At 42.6% G+C, this 21,038-nt stretch overlaps 1 protein-coding gene across 4 annotated transcripts; it reads left to right on the top strand.

Annotated features, from left to right (window-relative positions):
• Nucleotides 1–631: 631 nt before the first annotated feature.
• On the top strand, nt 632–20,718 carry MLF2 (myeloid leukemia factor 2). 4 transcript variants are annotated; one of them, XM_039338744.1, is made up of 9 exons: nt 632–1,007; nt 2,438–2,510; nt 3,945–4,071; nt 6,652–6,687; nt 17,069–17,122; nt 18,079–18,204; nt 18,510–18,669; nt 18,761–19,000; nt 20,143–20,718. In XM_039338744.1, exons 2-8 carry the CDS (start codon nt 2,461–2,463, stop codon nt 18,937–18,939), a joined length of 732 nt encoding a protein of 243 aa, XP_039194678.1. In that variant the 5' UTR covers nt 632–1,007; nt 2,438–2,460; the 3' UTR covers nt 18,940–19,000; nt 20,143–20,718. The 4 variants fall into 4 exon arrangements, with proteins under 4 accessions (XP_039194678.1, XP_039194679.1, XP_039194677.1 ...); XM_039338745.1 differs by lacking the exon at nt 632–1,007 and adding an exon at nt 1,217–1,237; XM_039338743.1 differs by lacking the exon at nt 632–1,007 and adding an exon at nt 1,285–1,303 and having other exon boundaries at nt 18,761–18,926.
• The last annotated feature ends 320 nt before the right edge of the window (nt 20,719–21,038 follow it).

The following is a 21,038-nucleotide window of genomic DNA, read 5'->3' as shown; positions in this document are numbered from 1 at the left end:
GACTCTGTATTTTTCAGTGCAAAAGAATAGAAAAGGGCAAAGCTACCAGCCCAGATGTAGTAAAGTAGCTTTCCAAGAGTGGCATATTTTCAGGGGTGAATATTGGGTTCTTCCAGACCTGCATAGTTTAGTCCTAGAGAACAATCCTAACTTTGGGTTGAATTCTGTTCCACAGTTTAGATTAGTGTAGAAAGCGTTGCAGAGTAGTCTAGCATCGGTGCCCTACTCTTATCTTTGTTGCACAGGCACATAAATGTGTGAAAAATGTGTGACCATCCTATCATTGTATAACTGGATATTTGCGTGCTTAGAAGACTTATTTGGAGCTGTTAAGATAATTGTTTTTCCATTCAATTGTTTACCGGTACTAAATATTATATTCTTGTTTGTCTTCCATCTCATGTTTACAAGAATCATGCAAAACTTCACTCACTCACTCATACACACACAATATGTATGTCTACGTGTATGTGTATGTATACGTATGTACACATACAGAGAGCGAAGGAGAGAAGCCACCACTCAACCTGGTAAAAATTATTACTGCGTTGCTTTTCAACAAGCAATTTGGCTAGTAACTCTATTTATGGAAGGCGGAGCTTATAAATGAGGGTGGTGTTTCTGACCTCACATCCTGTTTAGGCCTTGTGGGTTTCTTTGAAAACGAAAAATATCGTTTTGCTGCAAACGGGATTTGCAGCCGTATTTATATTTTTGTAAAGGAAGGCGAGACAAAGTTGGACAATCTGACCTGCTTTTCCTGTTGCCGTGAGAGGCTGCGCTGTGGTAGCCCAGACCTGGCAAAGGGACCCTCTCCTCTCTTCTCCAGCCAGCCGCCCCCCACCCTCCCGCACGCAGCATAGTTACAACAAAGAACATACTGTGGGGTGGGGAAGGGGGTAGGAAGGGATGCAGCATTAATCTTCTCCTTTAGGGCTCGTGGCTGGAGCAAATTCCGTGAGAACAAGAGACAGGAGACGGCAGTAAGAAAGGATTTGGCCAGAGAGGTGAGTAGTTTTGCTGGAGAATTTTGTGTGGGTTTTGGAGTGAGGGGTATATGTGTGTGTGTGTGTGTGTGTGTGTGTGTGTGTGGGCTTAAGTATAGAAGAATCTGAGGATGTGCTAACAAAGGCCCAGGTTTCCCATCCCTGCCCCCAGGTCATTCTTCCTGGAGGCGGGCGCTTATACCGGAATTTGGAAAGGAAGGTTTGGAGAGAGAAGGAAGTCGGAAGATGCGGTAGGCCGGCCCTATAAAGGATACAGGGCAAGCTAGTGTTCTTGATGCGGTACTTCGTAATAAATGGTTGTTGAGATTACTGTGTTCTACCAGTATTTTAGTGGCATTTTTTTTAACCTTGTTATTGTCCCTGGTAATCTCTAATATTAATGCCATGTCTTATAATCGCATTTGCTAGATGTGGTGTGGGTGAGCTAGTGTCAACTTTAGGAGTGATGGGACACAGGGAGAGGAGCTTTCTAATTTGGGGAGAGGAATGCTGAGAAACGCGGAGCATCCTCTGTAGTGAGAAAAGAGCCAGATGATTTGAACACATGTGGGAGATTAGGATTTGAGGACTGTGTTTGGGCAATGCTGCTGGAAAGAAAGAGTGGATAGATGCATTGCTTAGTGTGTGTGTGTGTGTGTGTGTGTGTGTGTGTGTGTCTTACTGTGATTATAAAATCCTGCAGAATTCCTGATTGCTATTGTGTCTTTGATTTAAAAGATTCTGTTATATAAATTGAACTATTACTTCTGTAAACACCACATTAAAGCAGTCAGATTAAGAGGAGAACAAGACTTTATCATTTCTAGCCATTGAGTAAGAGATTTTTGGAAAATAGCTTGTTGTGCAGCACTGAGAAAAAGAATCTACACCCTTGTCACAGTTATTAAAGATGCAAGGATTTTCTCCTTCACATTTGATAGCTTTAACATTTGCATGAATGTGGGAGAGAGGACTGTATGGTTTAACGTGAAGGTAATTTGTGTTGGATGACACAACTTGAGTGGATCTTGGCAACAGTTTCAATTGTTTTTGAAGTCTATTTCTTAATTTGTTTCTCTACAAAGAAAGCAAGTAGCAGCTGGGTTCCAGGTGTTATTGAAGTTTATTCATGAAGTGTTTAATATTGTTTAGGGACTAGTATTTATAACTATCTATTGCTATTGCATGTAAAAGATGTGATTTAGAATAGAATAGAGCTGGAAGGGACCTTGGAGGTCTTCTAGTCCAGCCCCCTGCTCAAGCAGGAGAACCTATACCATCTCAGACAAGTAACTGTCTAGACTCTTTTTAAAAATCTCCAGTGATGGAGCGCCCACGATTTCTGGGGGCAATTTAGTTTGGATAAGAATGAGTAGAGTAAGACTGGTTGGAAGGAGAGATTTGAGAACTTAACAAAATTTACATTTGTTTCCTGTTTTCCTTTTGCACAGCCCATCCTGCATTTGAGGGAATTATGTTCCGGTTCATGAGAGATGGAGAGCCAGAGGATCCAATGTTTATGATGTGAGTCAGGCATCCTAGCTTTTCTATATAAGAGAAAAGGGTTAGAATAATATTCCTAATGGTGAGCCACAAGGATTGTACAAATATCACCGCTAGAATCACAAAAACATTTTTTTAAATGTTCCAAAACTCAGAAAATGCCTAATGTCGCAAGATTTTGATATGTTGCCTGAAATATCTTGAGATTCAGAGCTCTTGAGAGGTTTTTGATTTTAATTCTAAAAAGTTAAGAAATAATGATGGTTTCTCAGACACTACCTGGAATGGTCTTTTTATTTGTATGATGTCTGCAGATATTAAGTCATTGGTTGACTTTCTTCGGAAGCTTTTGCCTGATGACATAGTATAGACCAGGGGTAGGCAACCTTGATTCTTTTATGACTCGTGGACTTCAACTTCCAGAATTCCTGAGCCAGCCATGCTGGCTCCATGACTCCATGCTGGCTCAGGAATTCTGGGAGTTGAAGTCCACGAGTCATAAAAGAGCCAAGGTTGCCTACCCCTGGTATAGACCATATGAAGTAAAAGCTTGTGAACCACTGCTCTAGGACAGGGCTTTTCAACCAGTGGTATGGGTACCACCTGTAATACATTGGCACCTGGCAGGTGGTATGCGACCATCGTAAAAAAGTAGCGGTGGAGGGGAATGAGCTGAACCGCTGGTAGCACCGCACAGGCCTGAGCGAGAGATGGCTGGAGCTGCAGGGCTGTCAGGGCTCAGCGGAAGTGCCAGGATCGGTGCCGCTTTCCAACTGATTGGCACTTCTTTGGGACTGTCAGGGCTCAGTGGAAGCGCCAGGATCAGTGCCAGGCTCCAGCTGGAGCTCGGCGCTGATCCTGGCGCTTCTGCTGAGCCCTGAAGAAGCACCAATCAGCTGGAATGTTGCCTTATCTCCAGGGTCTTGTGATTTACATTCAGATGCGTGGCAACTGATTCATATTTATGATGGTCACAGTGTCCCAGGGTCATGTGAAGTGACCAAAACCTGCTGCAACCACCCATCAGACAGGGGGAACAAAAACCATACACCCCACCCCACTCCCACTGCCAATCCTCAACAGAAATGCTCACAACAATGGAAACCTTGAACAGGAGGAAGAGCGCTGCCATGTGGGCAGGCAGGTGTCTTGCTCGGCTGAAGCATGGGGGGCATTTTTTTTCAGTGCCATTGTAACTTCGAATAGTCACTAAGCGAAGTGTTGTAAGTCGAGGACTACCTGTACTTCCTCATTTTTTTCCTTTTTTTTTTTTGTTCATCAAGTTTTTGACACCTTGCTACGTGACTGGTGGTACTCAGATATTGTCGTATCCTGAAAGTGGTACAATGGGTGAAAAGGTTGAAAAGCCCTGCTCTAGGAAAAGGAAATAAAACTGTGGGATTGATGTGGATTATTTAGCAGTTTAACTCCCTTGCAAAACTTCCTTTCCCACAGGGATCCTCTTGCCATCCATCAGCAGCATGTGAATCGTGTGCTCTCTGGTGGATTTGGATATAGCCCTTTCCTCAGCATTGGCAATGGGACAGTACCCGGAGCACGCCAAGTTAGTCGAAGAATGCAGGTAATTAAAAAGTCAGTGGATTGTGGCTAGACCTGTTTATTTTTCTATCAAACTAAATTTTCAACCTAGTGCTTTGGCTTGATGAGAAGAATCTGGGTTGTGTCTTGATTATGTATCTATACCCAAAGGAAGATGGATACTGTACTTCCCAACATCAGAACAGAGTAATGCGATTAATTTTTAATTTACATTCTACTTTGTCACTCGGTGAGACTCTAGACATATAAATGATTAATCTAAGTTTCAAACTATCTTTCAAAATGCACATAACTACTCCAAAATGAAATAGAAAAAGAGCAACTGAGAATAGCTGCAGTTAAATTCCAGCAATACCATTTTAATTTAGAGCAGACATGTCAAACACAAGGCCCGGGGGCCGGATGCGGCCCACGAAGTGGTTTCATGTGGCTCGCGAAGCCATCCTGGAAACAGTGAGGGAATGGCCCCTGCTGCCTTGGCCCTGGCCCAGGCCAGCCGGGAGCCAATGTACAATTTTGTGGTGGCCATCTTGGCACTTGTCCCGGTGGACCATGCCTTGGCACTTGCCCCAGTCCCACCCCTTCTGCCAGAGACCCTCAGATGTGTCCCACTCCTGCCCAGGCCCCCACAGGCACCCTTGATGCAAATGATGTAGAACTGGCCATGCCCACCCAGTAAACACACCCACTCCATCCACGCCTACCCAGTAGGCTGCACCCACTCTGGCCACACCTACCCACCCCCGCCCCCCAGGGCAACCGCAATGCTGATGCAGCCCTCAATGAAATTGAGTTTGACACCCCTGATTTAGAGCCTGTAACATTGTAAATATTTCAGTGTGTCTGGGAACAGGATTAGGCAAATAGGAAGCCCCATGGAGATGACAAAATACCCGCAACTTACCAAGATTTTTCCCCAAATTGCTACTTTTCAACTTGAGGGCAAAGGCACAGCCATTCCTTACTTAGCAAAACACATGGCTGCCTCTTCCTTGAATAAAACCAATGAACTGCTGTTTTATTGGCTGCCAAATATGAACTTTGGAAGATAGCCTTGTTATCTACTTGATCTACTTTGCATTTGCTTATATATGCTACTCTTGCTCATATATGCTATTCTTACCAATTCTAATTTAGGAAGATCAATCTGAGTAGTTCAGAGATTGAAATTATTCTCAAGATTGGTTTTATCCACAAACGTATTCCTTTTCTGTTATCAAAGATAACTGATGGAGAAATTAAACTTGAACAATCACAGAATAGAGCCCCTAGGATGTGGGAACATTTCATTCCTCCCCTCCCAGTTAGAGCTATACTATCTGCTTCCTTCTTTATCCAGTTGCAAAGCAGAAGAGCTTCTACCCTTTTATTCAATTACTCTTTGGAGAATCTGTGACCAAGGATTTTATGATTTTCTTTTTCATTTATTTATTAAAACTTTATACCCCTCCCAGTGATTTCAGGTGGTTTACATGATTATGCCTATGAACATTCTCAAAATAATTAAAAAGGGAGCTGAAGCCAGGCTTTTTTTTTTTTAATCAAATTTCTATCCTGCCACAATCAGATGATAACTTAGCAGCTTATGGAAGACAAAAATTAAAACATTGAAAGTCAGATTAAAATTCAGTCACAGTAATAATCAAAAGAATAGACTAAATGTGTTGAATAAAAACAAAACCAAATAAAAGATATCAGTAAAAATAAATATAAATAAGAATAGTTAAAGAAAAAACAAAGAAAAAAGAACTTCTTTGCAGATAAAATGCAAAATTTCATTTATTAATGTTTCTGTAGTTGTAATCTTAATCTTGCCTTTCTATTCTTTTACTTTATTTGCCTCTTTTTTATTTGTCAAGATATCCAGCCCATTGACTTTCATTGTATTTAAGTTAACACAGCTTTGGAGATTTTGTGTGTATATTTTAATTTCATCTGGGCAAGATTTCTAGTTGTTAAATGAAGTTGTCTTGCCTTTGGGAGATTTCTTGTCAAATATTGTCATTTTTTTTTGTATTATGATCTTTCTAATTTTTCTTACATGATTTTAAATAATCTTCAGGCTTTTTCAAGGAACTTGAGGCTACAAATAGTGATTCGGTTTTTAAGGAGTTCCTGTTTTGTAATTAATTGATTGATTTGCTTGTCAGTTTCTACTTCTGTGTTTGTTGAACTTTAAAGTCTTCTGGCTAAATTTTTCCCCAAATCAATAACATTTATCAACGTCCATCTTATTTCAATTCCTAGAAACCAAATAAGGGGTTATTTAGCTTTGTCTCTTATCTGATAGTTTCATGGCCAAGACAGCATCTTAGATTGAATTAGTTGAGAATATATCCTATATATTCTCAGTTCTGTTTGTATCAATATAAATTCATCAGCATTGGCAAGCATGCAGAAAACTATATAGACTTTGACTGTTTTAACACAAATTTGGGAAATAATTTGAGAATAGAAGTTCTAGTATATACCTCCTTAATCTTTAAATTGAGTGTAAATTTAAATTAATGTACTTCCTTTGTCCTTCTCTGTGCTAGATGAAACAAGATTACTCTAGAGAGGTGAAGTCTAATTACTTTGTGTCCCTTTCTTGTTTTTATAGGCTGGAACTGTTTCGCCCTTCGGGATGCTAGGAATGGTAGGGCATAATTTTCTTCTTTTGACAACTACTTGTTCTAGCCTAGTTTTTATGATCTTCTTTTCTGGGTAATACTTCACATTTCTTCAATTTGTGGTAGTTTAAATATATAACTGTGAAAATAATGAGGGTAATAACATTTCTCAAATAGCAGCAATGAGTATGATTTTTATATAGCTTTCAGTTATTCAAAATGATGCCAGCTGGAAAGATGTTGAATTCACCTCTTTCTAGACAGAAAGCTGGGGTTTCACTTTTGCATTTAGTGGGTGGAACAGCTTGCCGTGCCTGACTTAGCTTTGCCTTCTAAAGAAGAACAGCTTTTCCTTTTGCCTCCATTTTAGGCTGAGAATTGTTGTTATGTAACATTATTATATATATCATCATCATTATTACTACCATTACTATTATCTAGTGCAGGGGCCGGCAACCTTAAACACTCAAAGAGTCATTTGGACCCTTTTCCCACAGAAAATAAAACATTGGGAGCCACAAAACCCTGCTGCTTCCCCTCCCAGCACTCCAGCGCTGCTGCTGCTTACCCCCTCCGACGCGGAGCACCCTGCCACTGCTGCTTTCTTCCTCTACCTCCCCCGCCTGGAGTGCGCCCTGCCGCCACTTTTCCCTCCAACCTCACCCGCACGGAGCATCCTGCTGCTGCTGCCGCTTTTCCCTCCTACCTCCCCCACGTGCTGCCGCTTTTCCCTCCTACCTCCCCCACGTGGAGCATGCACTGCTCCTGTTTTTTTTTCCTACCTCCCTCGCGCGAAGTGCCCTGCTGCTGCTGCTTCTTTTCCCTCCTATCTCCCCCGCACGGAGCATCCTGCTGCTGCCGCTTTTCCCTCCTACCTCCCCCGCCCGGAGTGCGCCCTGCTGCCGCTTTTCCCTCCTACCTCCCCCACGTGGAGCATGCACTGTTCCCGTTTTTCTCTCCTACCTCCCTCGCGCGAAGTGCCCTGCTGCTGCTGCTTTTCCCTCCTATCTCCCCCGCACGAAGCATCCTGCTCCTGCCGCTTTTCCCTCCTACCTCCCTCACCCGGAACACGCCCTGCTGCCGCTTTTCCCTCCTACCTCCCCCACGTGGAGCATGCACTGCTCCCGTTTTTCTCTCCTACCTCCCTCACGCGAAGTGCCCTGCTGCTGCTGCTTTTCCCTCCTATCTCCCCCGCACGGAGCATCCTGCTGCTGCCGCTTTTCCCTCCTACCTCCCTCACCCGGAGCACGCCCTGCTGCCGCTTTTCCCTCCTACCTCCCCCACGTGGAGCATGCTCTGCTCCCGTTTTTCTCTCCTACCTCCCTCGCGCGAAGTGCCCTGCTGCTGCTTTTCCCTCCTATCTCCCCCGTGTGGAGTGCCCTGTCACTGCAGCTTTCCCCAGCAGCAGAGGTGGAATTTGGGAGGCAGCGGCAGGGCATAACCCAGGCATGGCCCAGCAGCAAAGCTCGTCCTTCCCACTCAAGAGGCCCCCAGTGGCTCCTCGGCTGCATCTGGGTTGAAGAAAGCGGAGGGGCAGCAGAGGAATTGCTCTCAAACAATAAGAGCTGCACACTCGTGTGCGCCTTCATTGAGAGCAATCCCGCTGCTGCGCCTTTGCTTTCTTCAAGTTGGATGGAGCAGAGTGGGGAGGAGAACGAGGTGAAGAGCGGCGAGGCTTTGTGCCTGCCAGCCGGCCAGATGAGGGGGTAGGTCGGGCAATGGTGGCTGGCTGCGGGGGATCATGGTCACTGGGGGAGGGAATCTGACAAGCCTCATGGTAGCGGAATTGGCAGCTGCTCCCACCCGGCCTGTTTCCCCGGCTCCGTACAAGATGCTTGGCAGAACCCCCCCCCCCATGCCCCCGATCGGACCCACATGGCACCTTCTTTCCAGCTCCGATGGGGTCCTCCATCACTTCCTCCACCAACGTGTGCACTCTTACAAACAAAAGAAGCTTGTGGGCAGTCCCACAAACTTCTTTTGTTTGTGGGACTAAAAAAAAGTTCAATCAATCAATTCCAACTTCGCGAGATCTTTTTGTTTTTTTTCGTGAGAAGTTGGAATTCATTGAATTTTTTTTTTTTTTAGGTGGTGGAGGACTGGGCAGAGGACTGGGAGTCGCAGAAGGGGGATGAAAGAGCCCCCATGCGACTCCGGAGCTGCGGGTTGCTGAGCCCTGATCTTAGTGCATCCAAAGAAAAAAGGCGAGGGGAGGGAGAATGCTACAGTATTTTTGGAATCTTGCTATCTGTCCAGATACTGCTTGAGAAGATGATGATGAAGCTGGTAGGACTGTGTGGTGGTATTGAAAGAGGATCCACAGGAAGACCTTGTTTGTGTGGTCTAGGTGTTCCATGGTCAGGTTGGAGAAGCATAATCCATAAGCTATGATGTAGGCAACCTTGGCTCTTTTATGACTCGTGGACTTCAACTCCCAGAAGCATAATCCATAAGCTATGATCTAGGCCAGAGGAGAAGCATAATCCATAAGCTATGATCTAGGCCAGGGGTAGGCAACCTTGGCTCTTTTATGACTCGTGGACTTCAACTCCCAGAATTCCTGAGCCAGCCATGCTGGCTCAGGAATTCTGGGAGTTGAAGTCCAAGAGTTATGAAAGAGCCAAGGTTGCCTACCCCTGATCTAGGCTGATATCACATGAAAGGTACACAGTTCTTTCTTTCCCACCTTTTCTCCTGCTGTTATTTCTCCAAGCAACACAAGCCAAACAAAGAGGCCAGCCGCTTTTTCTTCATTAGCAATAAGTACAGTAGAGGAGGCACTGAAGGTTAAGGTGGGCACTATTCCAGCAGCCTCTCTTCACCTGCCATCAAAGGAAGCTGGACAAGCCATCAACCTATAGGAAAAGAGGTGTCAGGTAGCCAAAAGCATACTCCTCTGAACTTTGAGGAACAACAAAACAGACATTTTGTCAGAGGGAATGGGAATGAGCCCATATAGGTCAGGAGAAGCTTCCATCAACCTTAGTAAAGGAGCACAGGATCTAGAGAAATCCGATCTGCAATGGTTTCTCAAGCAGATGGGCACAGCACTGTTGGAACGTGTCCCCTGGGAGTGGAAGGGATGAGTTTTACTTTGCCAGATCATGGCAGAACTGAAGGTTTCAGTATGGAAAAGCCTTAGAATTTCTACTCTGCTGCTGCCTCTTAGAATACTCGCAATCACGGTCTCAGAAGAAGCAAAGGAGAAGAAGCCCAGCAGGCATCGAATGATACTTATTCAGAGAATGTAAGGTTTATGAGGGAGTATTCTACCACCTACACTCTTGGTTTTTATTGCATTAAGTGGGAACGACAAAGTCACATTCAAAATCATAAAACAGGAGCCTTTGTGAAGCAGTCAGATTTCATAATGAGAAGTTTAAAGAGGCCAACAATAGCTTCCAGAAAATATTTCATGCTGATCTGTTTTCAGTACTGATCAGGAAGTAGGCAAAAGTATTTAAATGAAAGTAGTTATTAGCATTAGCACCAACTAATAAAGCTATAGGAACACAACATGTGGCCATGGGTCCTCATCTTCCTGCAGTTCAGACTTAGAGGCCCTGCTTCCAGTTATTTTCACAGAACTTGTAAAAAAGGGAATGGGCAAAGCTGACCAAGCACACATAGCCCCCCCCCCAAATTATCTTCTGCAGGAGGCCATGAAATGACAAGGCATTGCCCTCGATTGAAAAACAGCTGTCTTGTCTTCAATACTGTACAAAGAGAAAGAGATGAAATGCTTATGGGTCTATAAAATGTAGAGTAGATGGAATGTTAAAACATAAATAAAGCATTGGGCATTTGGGTGACAGGCTGTGTCTTCTATATCCACCAGAGCAATGATAATTTACTATGATAACAAGAATTGTTCAAGGACATAATTCAAAAATTTCAAGGAAGCAATCAGCAAGTTTGCAAAAGCATTCAAACTTGATTGCAGATACAATCTTGGGTGGATTAGAGTTTGCAGACACTTCCCTTGAAATACTGGCATATTGGAGCCTGTGACTTGCCTATTTATTGGCCAGTAGACCACCAGTCAAGAATCAATCTTGCAGCCAAGATTGTAAAAAGAAAAAAAAATTGTTTGGAGAACCCATTGACCCTTTGGGTGGCAGAGAAAAAGAAAATTTCTGCCCTTGATGCAAAGTAGGGAAATATAAAATACTCTACAAGCCACACAATGGGCATTGGAGATATCAAGAGAAGTCGTAGCAATAGATGGGACTATAGAAGGAAAATCCCAGACAAAATGAGTCTGAAATGAATAGCACCACCTCCTAAGCTGCCAAGATTTTGGCATATTGGGAGCAGACTTACAAATTTGGTATAAGAGAATTTAAAGCAGTGGCAAGAAATGTTAAAGCAGTGGCAAGAAATAGGTAGTCTTTGACCTACAAGTTTTCATTCGGTGACTGAAGTTATGACGGCATGAATGAATAGTGACTAAGGCTGGTCCTCGAAATTCTGGCCATCCAAGTATCCCCATGGTTACATGATCATAATTGGAGCTCTAGACCAGGGTTTTTCAACCTTTTCACCCATTGTACCATTTTTAGGATATGGCAACCTCATAGTACCATCAGTCGCCTAGCAAAGTGCCTGCCCGCCCAGCAGCACTCTTCCTCCTATCTGAGGTTTTCATTGTTGTGAGCATTTCTGTTGAGGATTGGCAGCGGGAGTGGGGTGGGGGGATGTTTGGTTTTTATTCCCCCCATCTGCTGGGAGGTTGCAGCAGGTTTTGGTCACTTCACATGACCCTGGGACACTGTGACTGTCATAAATATGAATCATTTGCCAAGCATCTGAATGTAAATCACAAGACCCTGGAGAGGCTGCAACATTCCAGCTGATTGGCGCTTCTTCTGGGCTCAGCAGAAGCGCCAGGATCAGTGCTTTTTTCCAGTGGGATCCTGGCGCTGATCCTGGCGCTTCCACTGAGCCCTGACAGCCCCGAAGAAGCGCCGATCAGCTGGAAAGCGGCACTGATCCTGGTGCTTCCGCTGAGCCAGCCTTGCAGCTCCAGCCGTCTCTCGCTCAGGCTTGTGCGGTGCTGCCACAGGTTCAGGTCATTCCCCTCCCCCGCTGCCTCTTTTCTAGGATGGTTGCATACCACCTGCCAGGTGCCAATGTACCACAGGTGGTACCCGTACCACTGGTTGAAATGCCCTGCTCTAGACAACCAGCTCATGCTTACAACTGATTGTAGCACCCTGTGATCATGTGATCACCATTGGTAACCTTCCCTGACAGCTTCCCCAAAAAGCCAGTGAGGAAGCTAGCAGGGAAGATTGCAAGTCACTAAGGTAAATCTCCCCCACCAATGCACTCTCCTCCAGCCCCTCTGTGGCAGCCACTCATGTATCCCTGTGTACATTCCCCCATCCAGCAGTAGCCACTTACCTGCCTGTCAGCCTGGGACTTACAACTTCCTGCCAACTTCCCCACTGACTTTGGTTGTGGAAAACTAGTAGGAAGTTGCCTGACCAAATAACTATAGGATTTAATTAGCAGTGGCAACCAGGACTACTGGGATTGCCATTGCTAAGTGATGCAATTGTGCTTTACAAGTGCATCACTTGGCAATGAAACTTCCAATCCCAATTGCCCTTGTAGCCAACTTGCAACTTTCCGTGAGCCTTTCCCATTGACTTTGCTTGTTGGAAGCTGATTGGGAAAATCACAAATAGTGATCACGTGACTGCAACACACTGCAGCTGGAATTGGTTGCAGAGTGCCTACATCACAGTCACATGACCACAGGGATGGGACAGTTGTAAGTACGAGGACTGCAAGTCACTTTTTTTAGTGCCATAATTACTTTGAACAATTGCTAAATGAACAGTCATAAGTCAAGGACTATCTTCATCAGCAAGAGTGAAATGAGATTATAGACGGAAGAGTTATATAGTTGGGTGAAAACATACCTGGCTTCTTGTCAACATATAAAAGATGCATAGAATACAATTGTGGACCAGGGGAACCAAGAGCCTGTCATGGGTGGGGAAGGGGATCCTTGCTAGATCCACAGTACCCTGTTTGCAATGGTGGACAATAGGAAAGCAAGAAGATTCATTTGATTTCAGATTACAGGGCAGAAGGAATTGATGCCCTCATGACACTGTGGTCAAAGAGACTAATATATAAATACTAATCCTGACTAAGCCGATACACAAAATGAGGATATCCAGGGCATGTATAATCTTAATTCCCCCTTCTTGCCCAGCAGACCTTGGTACTGAGTGGTATGGAGACTTCCCAGATATCTGTCATTACAGCCAGACATACTGAGCCTAGATCTTGGAATGACTTCATTTCTATGCCTGAAACTTGAATGGGGCATTTTCTGAGTGCCAGCTTGCCAGACCTCAACAGTGATACCATCTTGGCATCCGGGTTGCCTAAATGCCGTCAGAAACTTGGCATGCCTTTGAACACTGGTATGGAAGATAGAGATGAAGAGTAAAAGGTTTCTAAAGATGGATCTGGATGATATCCTTGAAAACCAGTACCTTCCAAAATCAGGTCACTCATCTGGGATTCAAACTGTAGGACAGATCAAAATTTCATCTTGCAACATCCCTAAGTTCAATGTTTTCACAGGGGCACTAGTCTACTATTTCCCTCTAGTTACGCACCATTTTCCTTTATGGGATCTGATATTAGTTCTGGGACTAGTTACCCCTGTCCCCTTTAACACATTACAGTGAAGAACCCCATGAGCACCCTTGCACAGAAATAACACTTTTCTACTGGAAATGTCCTTTGCCTGTAAGAGCTGAGAAAGGAGAGAGTCTCTCAAAGGAGACTTGTATGCACTCCACCACCCCGAGGTAGTTTTGAGACTTTCCTCACGGTTTTATGCCAAAGATTAATTCTAACTTTCTCAGGGGATACGAGATACTGCTACCAGATTTCTTCCCAAATAGATATAAAATATTAGATATATACAGAACCTTAAGAATGTGCCTTAAGTCCCTTCTAGGGAGTGGAAGGCTGATAGCTTATTCCTCCTCTTTGAGAGATGAAATGAGTGACTCCACCTGTATACCGATGGATCAGTGACTGTATTATTCTGACCTAGTCAAGCAAATCCTGACTGACATCACAGCCTATTTAATCAGTCTCAGGAGATCTAGAGGTGAGGATTCTGCTAACAGACCTCTACAGGGTGAGAACTTGGCAAATGCAACTAGCTTCATTAAGCATTCCAAGGTAGACAAATTCAACTTCGCAGAGGCAACATCCTGATACTCTACTACAGATAATGTTTTAACTCATACTTGTCAACCTGGCACACTGCTACAGTTTAGACTTTCTGGTTGGTTCCATCTTTGGTGACTGAGAATTTGTATTTGGACTTGCCACACTGTTGTGGTAACCAAAAGATGGACCAACAATCCCACCCAAATGTACTCTACGGATATGTAAAGGTAATTATGAGGAATTTGTTAAACTTGTTCTTTATACTTGGCTTGTACATAACTGGTTTTATGTTTGTTTTCCTTCTTTACCACACTGAAAACATGTTTTGTTTCTAAATCATTTTCTCAGCTGAAGTCATTATGAGGGTATTCCTTTCACCAGATGCAAAATACTAAGCTGTGCTTTCTGACTAGAAGAGAGAAAATCTTTTCAAAACAATTAAAAGAGATAAAAATCAGAAAATTCTGGTAAAAATGTAAATATATTTACTAAATTTGAATTAACTATTCCCAATTATCAGTGATCAAAGATATGGAGTTTGGTACCTTATAAATCCAGTAAATAAATATATATACTACTAAAATGCTAGTTGTCAGTATCTTTAACCAGGCAAAAAGTGCATCATGGGACAACCATTTTTGAACTAAGGTAACTTAGATGGGCTAACTTACAGAATGTGTCCAAATTTGGGACTCATAAATCCCAATGGAATGAAATTTGGGGAAATGGTGGTTGCTTCAGTACTTCTGGCTGCTGCAATCACATGATCTTCATTTTCAACATTCAGTGACAGTTTCTCAGCCAGTCTTATATTACCTCACTCCTTCCCCGATACCCAATAGCAGCCACTTACCTGCCTGCTGAAAAGGGAAGGAAAGGGATATTTCCAGTGTTCCCTGCCAGATCCCCACAAGGAAATTCAATGGGGAAGCTGGCAGGAATTCACTCCTTCTTCTTCTGCTTTTTGCCCACTCTTGGTCATTTTGTTTTTCTAATTAGGTAAGGAAATGTCTCTGAAATGAGGACCTAACAAGTTGTTTAGTACAGGGCTTTTCAACCTTTTCACCGGCTGTACCACTTTTAGGCTATGGCAATATTCGAGGACCACCTAGCAAGGTGTCAAAAACTTGATGACCAAAAAAAACAAAAACAAAAAAAAACTGTTCAAAGTTGCAATTGCACTGAAATGATGTATGACCATTTTTCACACTTATGACCATTGCAGCATGCCCAGGGTCATGTGATTTATATTTGGATGCTTGGCAAGTGATTCACATTTATGATGATTACAGTGTTCCAGGGTCATATGATCCCTTTTTGCAACCTTTTGACAAGCAAAGTCAATGGCAGAGCTGCTAGTGGCCAAGTGCTAAGGCAGGACTTCCTTCCTTCCCTGTCTCCCTCCTTCCCTGCCTCCCTCTTTCTCATGCTCACCTCCTTCTGAAGGAAGAATTTGACACCCCCCCCCCCCATATTTTCCCTCTTCCATATATTCATCAAACAAGGAAAAGCCTCCATAGACAGAAAAGTGAAGCTGTTGAGGGAACTAGCTTAAAAAGGCACATTCCCCTTTAAGAATTAGCTACTGGCTAGAAAGCAAAGTTAATGAGTGCAGCTGGCACTTAAGGAAGAAAAAAAATATAGTAAGTATTGGCTGCCGGCTAAGGCAGCCTCCCCAAATGGCTCCATTCATAAGTAAAGGAATGCTACAGGCAAAATCCATTCAGGAGAAAAATACTTCAAAATCCCTTGCAGCAAAACTTACAGCTAACAATAGCAGAATAGAAGCTAACAGGAGACCTCAGCCAAATAGAAATTGCCAAACACTCCTTAAGAACACAAAGCCCACATTGCACAAATCCCAGAACTTCTAAATCACAAAAGCACATAAGAATCCTTTCACTCTCCATCTCCCTCCTTCCGTGTCTTACCTCCAACTGATGCTACCTTTCTTCATTCCTCCTGGAGGGCAACCCCTCCCCTGCTGCATTTCTCGCCTGTTTGTTGCTGCCAGCAACAGGTGGCTGCCACAGAAGTTGTAGATCAGCTCATGGCCGGCCTGCTTGGACTCCTTGATCTCCTCTCCTCTCCCCCCACCCTCCTCCTTCCCCTTCGGTACAGCTAGAGCTGACTCCATATCCTCCCGAGGCTGCTTCTTTTTTTTCCCCTCCCCCACCCAAACTGCCTCCTTTTATAGCTTCTCCTGTCTCCGCCCCCCCCCTCCTCCTCCTCTCTCATGGGGGGGTGATCCAGAAGTGAGCCTGGGGTGGGCTCAGCCTCAGCCACTCTGCAGCTCTAGAGGACTCTCTCACAGTTAGTGTCTGCTGGCTCTTTCCCTTCCCCACTACACTTGGCTAGCAGGGCTGTGTACCACCTGCCACTTGTTAATGTACCACAAATGGTACGTGGACTACTGGTTGAAAAGCCCTGGTCTAGTATGTCCTAAAAGCATATTGTATATGTTCTTAAAGGCATATTTATTCCAGTGTATCAGATGGTACTTAGCAGATTGCAGATAGGGAGGAAAAGATCATTCAGAGTTCTAGAGAAATTTAGATAGATATTCACCAGAAAGTTATCTGATTATGATAAAAACCATTTACATGTCTTCTGTTTACAAATCACATATAATCTACTCCAACTAAATAAACAGGTCTAGGTGTTGCCTCTAAGCATCAGACCTGAGATCACCTAAGTAGATCCTGACCCACATCCAGAGCCTGGATATTAATTTTCCCTAGCGCTAAAGTCCAGGACACTCCAGCACTAGCTGGATCTCTGGAAACACGTGCAAGCCTCCTGTTACAGCAGCAGGATAATCGTCCATAACATCAACCCAAACATTACTTTCTGGCCCAGCTTCATTTAACTTTCTGGTGAATATGTATCTAAATTTCTCTAGAATTCTGAATTATCTTTGCCTCTCTATCTGCAATCTGCTAAATATCACATAATAGTGGCCATAACAATGCATTGCACAGTGGTCTCCTCGAATTCTTAAAAAAACATTGCTACAGATATGTTTAGTAAGCTGAGAAGTGTTTTCAGAATCTGTGCCCTTGAGTTTGGAGCATTCATATCATTAAGGGTATAGAACGTACTCATGAACAGTTGCTAGAAAGGGCAACGGCTCCTAATTTCACTATTTGACTTCCCTATCTGGTCACTCTCCATAAAGCTCTTTTTCTTTCTCTTCAGGCAGGTGGCTTTATGGACATGTTTGGAATGATGAATGACATGATTGGGAACATGGTGAGTTCATTTTGTCTGCATCTCTTTTCCAATATAGTTCTAGTGTAAAAAATCCCTTTAAATGGCAGAGAAGCTGGAAAGGCTCTGGTTTCATGGATGTATGATGATAGCATTGCAAAAGCACAGTTTTTGATCAATTGAGCTTCAATTATTATTTGTTTTAATTACAAGCATTCCAGAATGCTACCATATGTAGGGAATAGAGTAGCAAACCCTGTAGTGTTACTATGACAGAATTTGTGCTTCTTTCCAAACAATTCCCATTTTGGAGAGGCAAACACCAAGGGTTGTGTATATGTAGCACATTCCACCTGAGTGCAAAGAAAGAAACCAAGTCAAATTATGCAACGCTATAAATATTTCAAAATAAGATTTGTAAAATAGCTGCATACCTCAGCTAAAATGGGGGAGTTTTCTTAGTGCAGAATTTGAATGAAGTTATGGAGGATTTAAAATTAATAAACTCACCACCACTTCTAGTGCAGGAGGTATACAGCCGTGCTAATTTATATACTCTTCTTGGGGGCAGAAACAGAATTTCTTTTTCCCATCTCCATATTTGGTTATTTTCCCCTTTCTTTCTTGAAAAATACTGCAGAGACAGATAAATCAAATCTTGTTTGGGAATTATCAAGAAATCATCAGGAAGGGAACTGAACAACTACAGCTTGCAGCTGCTAGATTTTTGATACAGAATCAGAGCTGCATACGAGCCTTTTCCAAAACTGCTGCAAAAATTGTACTTTGTAGTATTTCAGAAGAAGAAAATTATGAATCAACATGAAATCACATGAGGAATAGCTTTCATCCAAATTAGGTTTGGTCTGGCAATTTTTTGAAGTGTACTTCAGGAGAGCCATTGAGACCTAATGCTGCTGCTCTTCAGAAGATTCATATTTTATACAGTGGAAAGATTCAGTGCATTTTTTCTTATTTTATTTTTTATTGTACCTTAGGAGCACATGACAAGTAGTGCCAATTGCCAGACATTTACTTCTTCCACTGTCATATCCTACTCAAATCTCGGCGAGGGCCCTAAAGTCTATCAGGAGACCTCAGAGACACGCTCTGCACCTGGTGGGGTAAGAAATTGGCTGCTTCCTTTGACAAAATGTTTGAAGAAGCACCAAGATTGGTTAATTCACCAGGCATTCATCTGCATGAGTACAAACTTAAGAGAAAACAAGATAAGACGTAAGACTTGTTTTCAGATAGGGGATGAACCCTTTTGTGTGGCAATTAACAGGGACAAAAAAGGGTGCCTTTTTTATCATTTGAAACAAGTTGGTGCCTGCTGAGGCAAAACTGAAGAATTTCAAGGGGAACTTCAAGAAGGCTACCAGCAATATTATATTGTTCTAATTTTGACCTGTTCTGCTAACCTCAGATCCGGGAGACGCGGCGGACGGTGCGAGATTCCAACAGTGGACTGGAGCAGATGTCAATTGGGCACCACATCAGAGACCGTGCACACATTATGCAGCGCTCACGCAACCATCGCACAGGTGACCAGGAGGAGAGGCAAGACTACATCAATCTGGATGAGAGTGAGTGTTCCTTGTCGTTGCCCTTTTGTCCTGCAGCAGACCGCGCAGCATTACAACACTCAGTTGCTGCCTGTTCTGTTTTGATTTTCAGATGATGCAGCTGCATTTGATGATGAATGGAAGCGAGAGACTTCCCGCTTCCGGACACAGAGGGGGCTGGATTATCGACGTCACGATGGAAATACTGGCCGAAGAATTGAGGGGGGTCGTCTTGCTATTCAGGGACCTGAGGATTCTCCAAACAGACAGTCGCGTCGGTACGACTGGTGAATCTACAGCAGATTTAAGGGGGGTGCAGTGCAGTCACCCCCAAAACTACATTCATGCTCTTGTAAGTCTTAATGGTTGCACCTCGCTTGCACTGTGTGTGCCTTCAAGCTTCTGAGATAAGAGAGTATGGGACCTTGTGAGCCAAACCATCTTTTTCAACATGAGTTGAATCAGTGGTTTATCTTACAGCCCAGCAGAGTTTGCTTTCTTTTTAACCTTTCTGGCACACAAATAAAATGGTTAAACTAGTACAGCAACATGTACATTGGTAAGCTGGAAGACAAAGTTGCTGCTTGCAGAGCATGAGGAAATACTAAGATCTGGCAGACTTCCAAAAAAGCATGAATGAGCTTATATTTATTGATATTTACCATATTAAAAATTGATATATTTGACAAATATTTATTGAATTATGTAAAAATATTAAATTCAGATATTAATACAAATACAATTATTTCTTATGAAAACCCTATTTTTAACAAAATACTGAGAAGAGTTGCTTTAAATATTTGCAAATGGCTTCAATATTTAGCAAATAATTTTGATTTTCAGATCCTTAACAAAGTCTTGGGGGATTCTCAGATCACATTTTAAGAAATGCTGCCTTGGAGTGATTTGGAATGTCTTCTTTCTCTTAAATAGCTGTATAACTTTAATTTTGTTTAGCTGCTGAGGCATTTCTGTGAACAGTTTCTATACTTGAAGTACCATGATTCTGGTTTTTATAATGGAGTATAAAAGTGTTGTAAATGGTTACCAAAATAATATATTCTGAATAGGAGCTAGATATCTCAGGTGCATAAAAATTGAATTGGATAAAAGCAAAGTGTTACTTCTTTCTGGTGACAGAAGATTATAACTATTATTCAAAACTATATTCAATAAAGAATAAGATCTATTTCTCATTAAGATGGTAAATCTGTTTGTGAATTGTACTCCAGATTATGTCTAAAAAATTACCTGACTCCAGTTTTAAAAAGAAAAAGATTTCTCCACAAAGAAAATCAGTGGGAAGAAGAAAAATATTAGTTTTCTTCCTGTATACAGAAAACTTCATCTCAGTTTTCTAAGTGCAATACATTTATTTTGATTAAAAAATCCAATATTTGAATTCCAACCAGGGCATTGTGTTTCTCATTGCTTACTTGACTGTGCCTTCTGACTTCTGTTGATTCTTTTCTTTCTTCCCATCCTTTTACTTAGGTAGACAGTGAAACTCTGATGGTGAAGCCCCTACAAAACAACACTTGGATCTTCTGCAAGATGAATTCTAGCTTCCTGCCCTCCTAAGATTTAAATTGACTAACTCTGCATAATTATATTTCTTGCATAGAACAGTTGGCCAAGGAGAATGTGAGGGACTTTTGTCTATAAATGAGTAACATATAAATTACTGTTTTCCTCCTAACTCCTTTCTGTCCTACACAGGCTCCCCAATTTTCTATTTGGATGCTTTGGGGAGATTCAGGAGTTTTTGTTCATCCCCATACCTCATTTCTACTTACCCATCTCAAACAGCAGCCACATAACAGTTGATCTGCTATTAGTGTCAAGTAGTTGGAAAACAACCTTTAGTTGCCTCTGCTCTTGATCAGCCTGCCTTCCCTGGAACTTGGGATATGTATGAAGTGCAAGAGATCAAGTAAAGTGTGGACAAACCAAGCCGGTCCAGCCTCTATTCTCCAGTTGTCACCTCCCAATCTTATAAAATTTGATTTTGTGAAACTTGTAACTAAATGTCTATTGAGTTGAATAAAGAAATGGAACCTGTAAAGTAAATGGAATCGCCTCTACTTCAGTGTTTGTGTCCAAGTTCTCAAAAGACAAAGGAAGACTTATTGAATGTATATGACACTTCATAGTTTGTATCCTACTTTACTGAATCCGCATTTCAGTTGACGTGATTTATTTTATTTTTTTTTTAAAAAAGGCCCATATTGTATGTGAGTTAGGGAATTCTTAATGGAGCAAGGATAGCATTAAACCCTGTAGACCAGACCTACTGCTCCAACCTTGATTAGAACGAACATGGCGTTTTTTCCATTCTCTTTGAGGGCAAAAGCTTTGAGGTTTAGCTATATTGTTTTTGCTTAGACATT

This window comes from Crotalus tigris, unplaced genomic scaffold (genome assembly GCF_016545835.1).
Source record: "Crotalus tigris isolate CLP2741 ecotype Arizona unplaced genomic scaffold, ASM1654583v1 scf7180000017716.2861928, whole genome shotgun sequence".
Classification (NCBI taxonomy): Eukaryota; Metazoa; Chordata; class Lepidosauria; order Squamata; family Viperidae; genus Crotalus; species Crotalus tigris.
This window is presented reverse-complemented; position numbering and strand designations above follow the sequence as displayed.

What these genes read in the sequence shown, in the direction of transcription:
- MLF2 (XM_039338744.1), top strand. Translation starts at nt 2,461, where the DNA reads ATGTTCCGGTTCATGAGAGATGGAGAGCCAGAGGATCCAATGTTTATG. An exon ending in AAGTTAGTCGAAGAATGCAG is followed by an intron (nt 4,072 to 6,651) that starts GTAATTAAAAAG and finishes TTGTTTTTATAG; the next exon opens with GCTGGAACTGTTTCGCCCTT. An exon ending in CCTTCGGGATGCTAGGAATG is followed by an intron (nt 6,688 to 17,068) that starts GTAGGGCATAAT and finishes CTTTCTCTTCAG; the next exon opens with GCAGGTGGCTTTATGGACAT.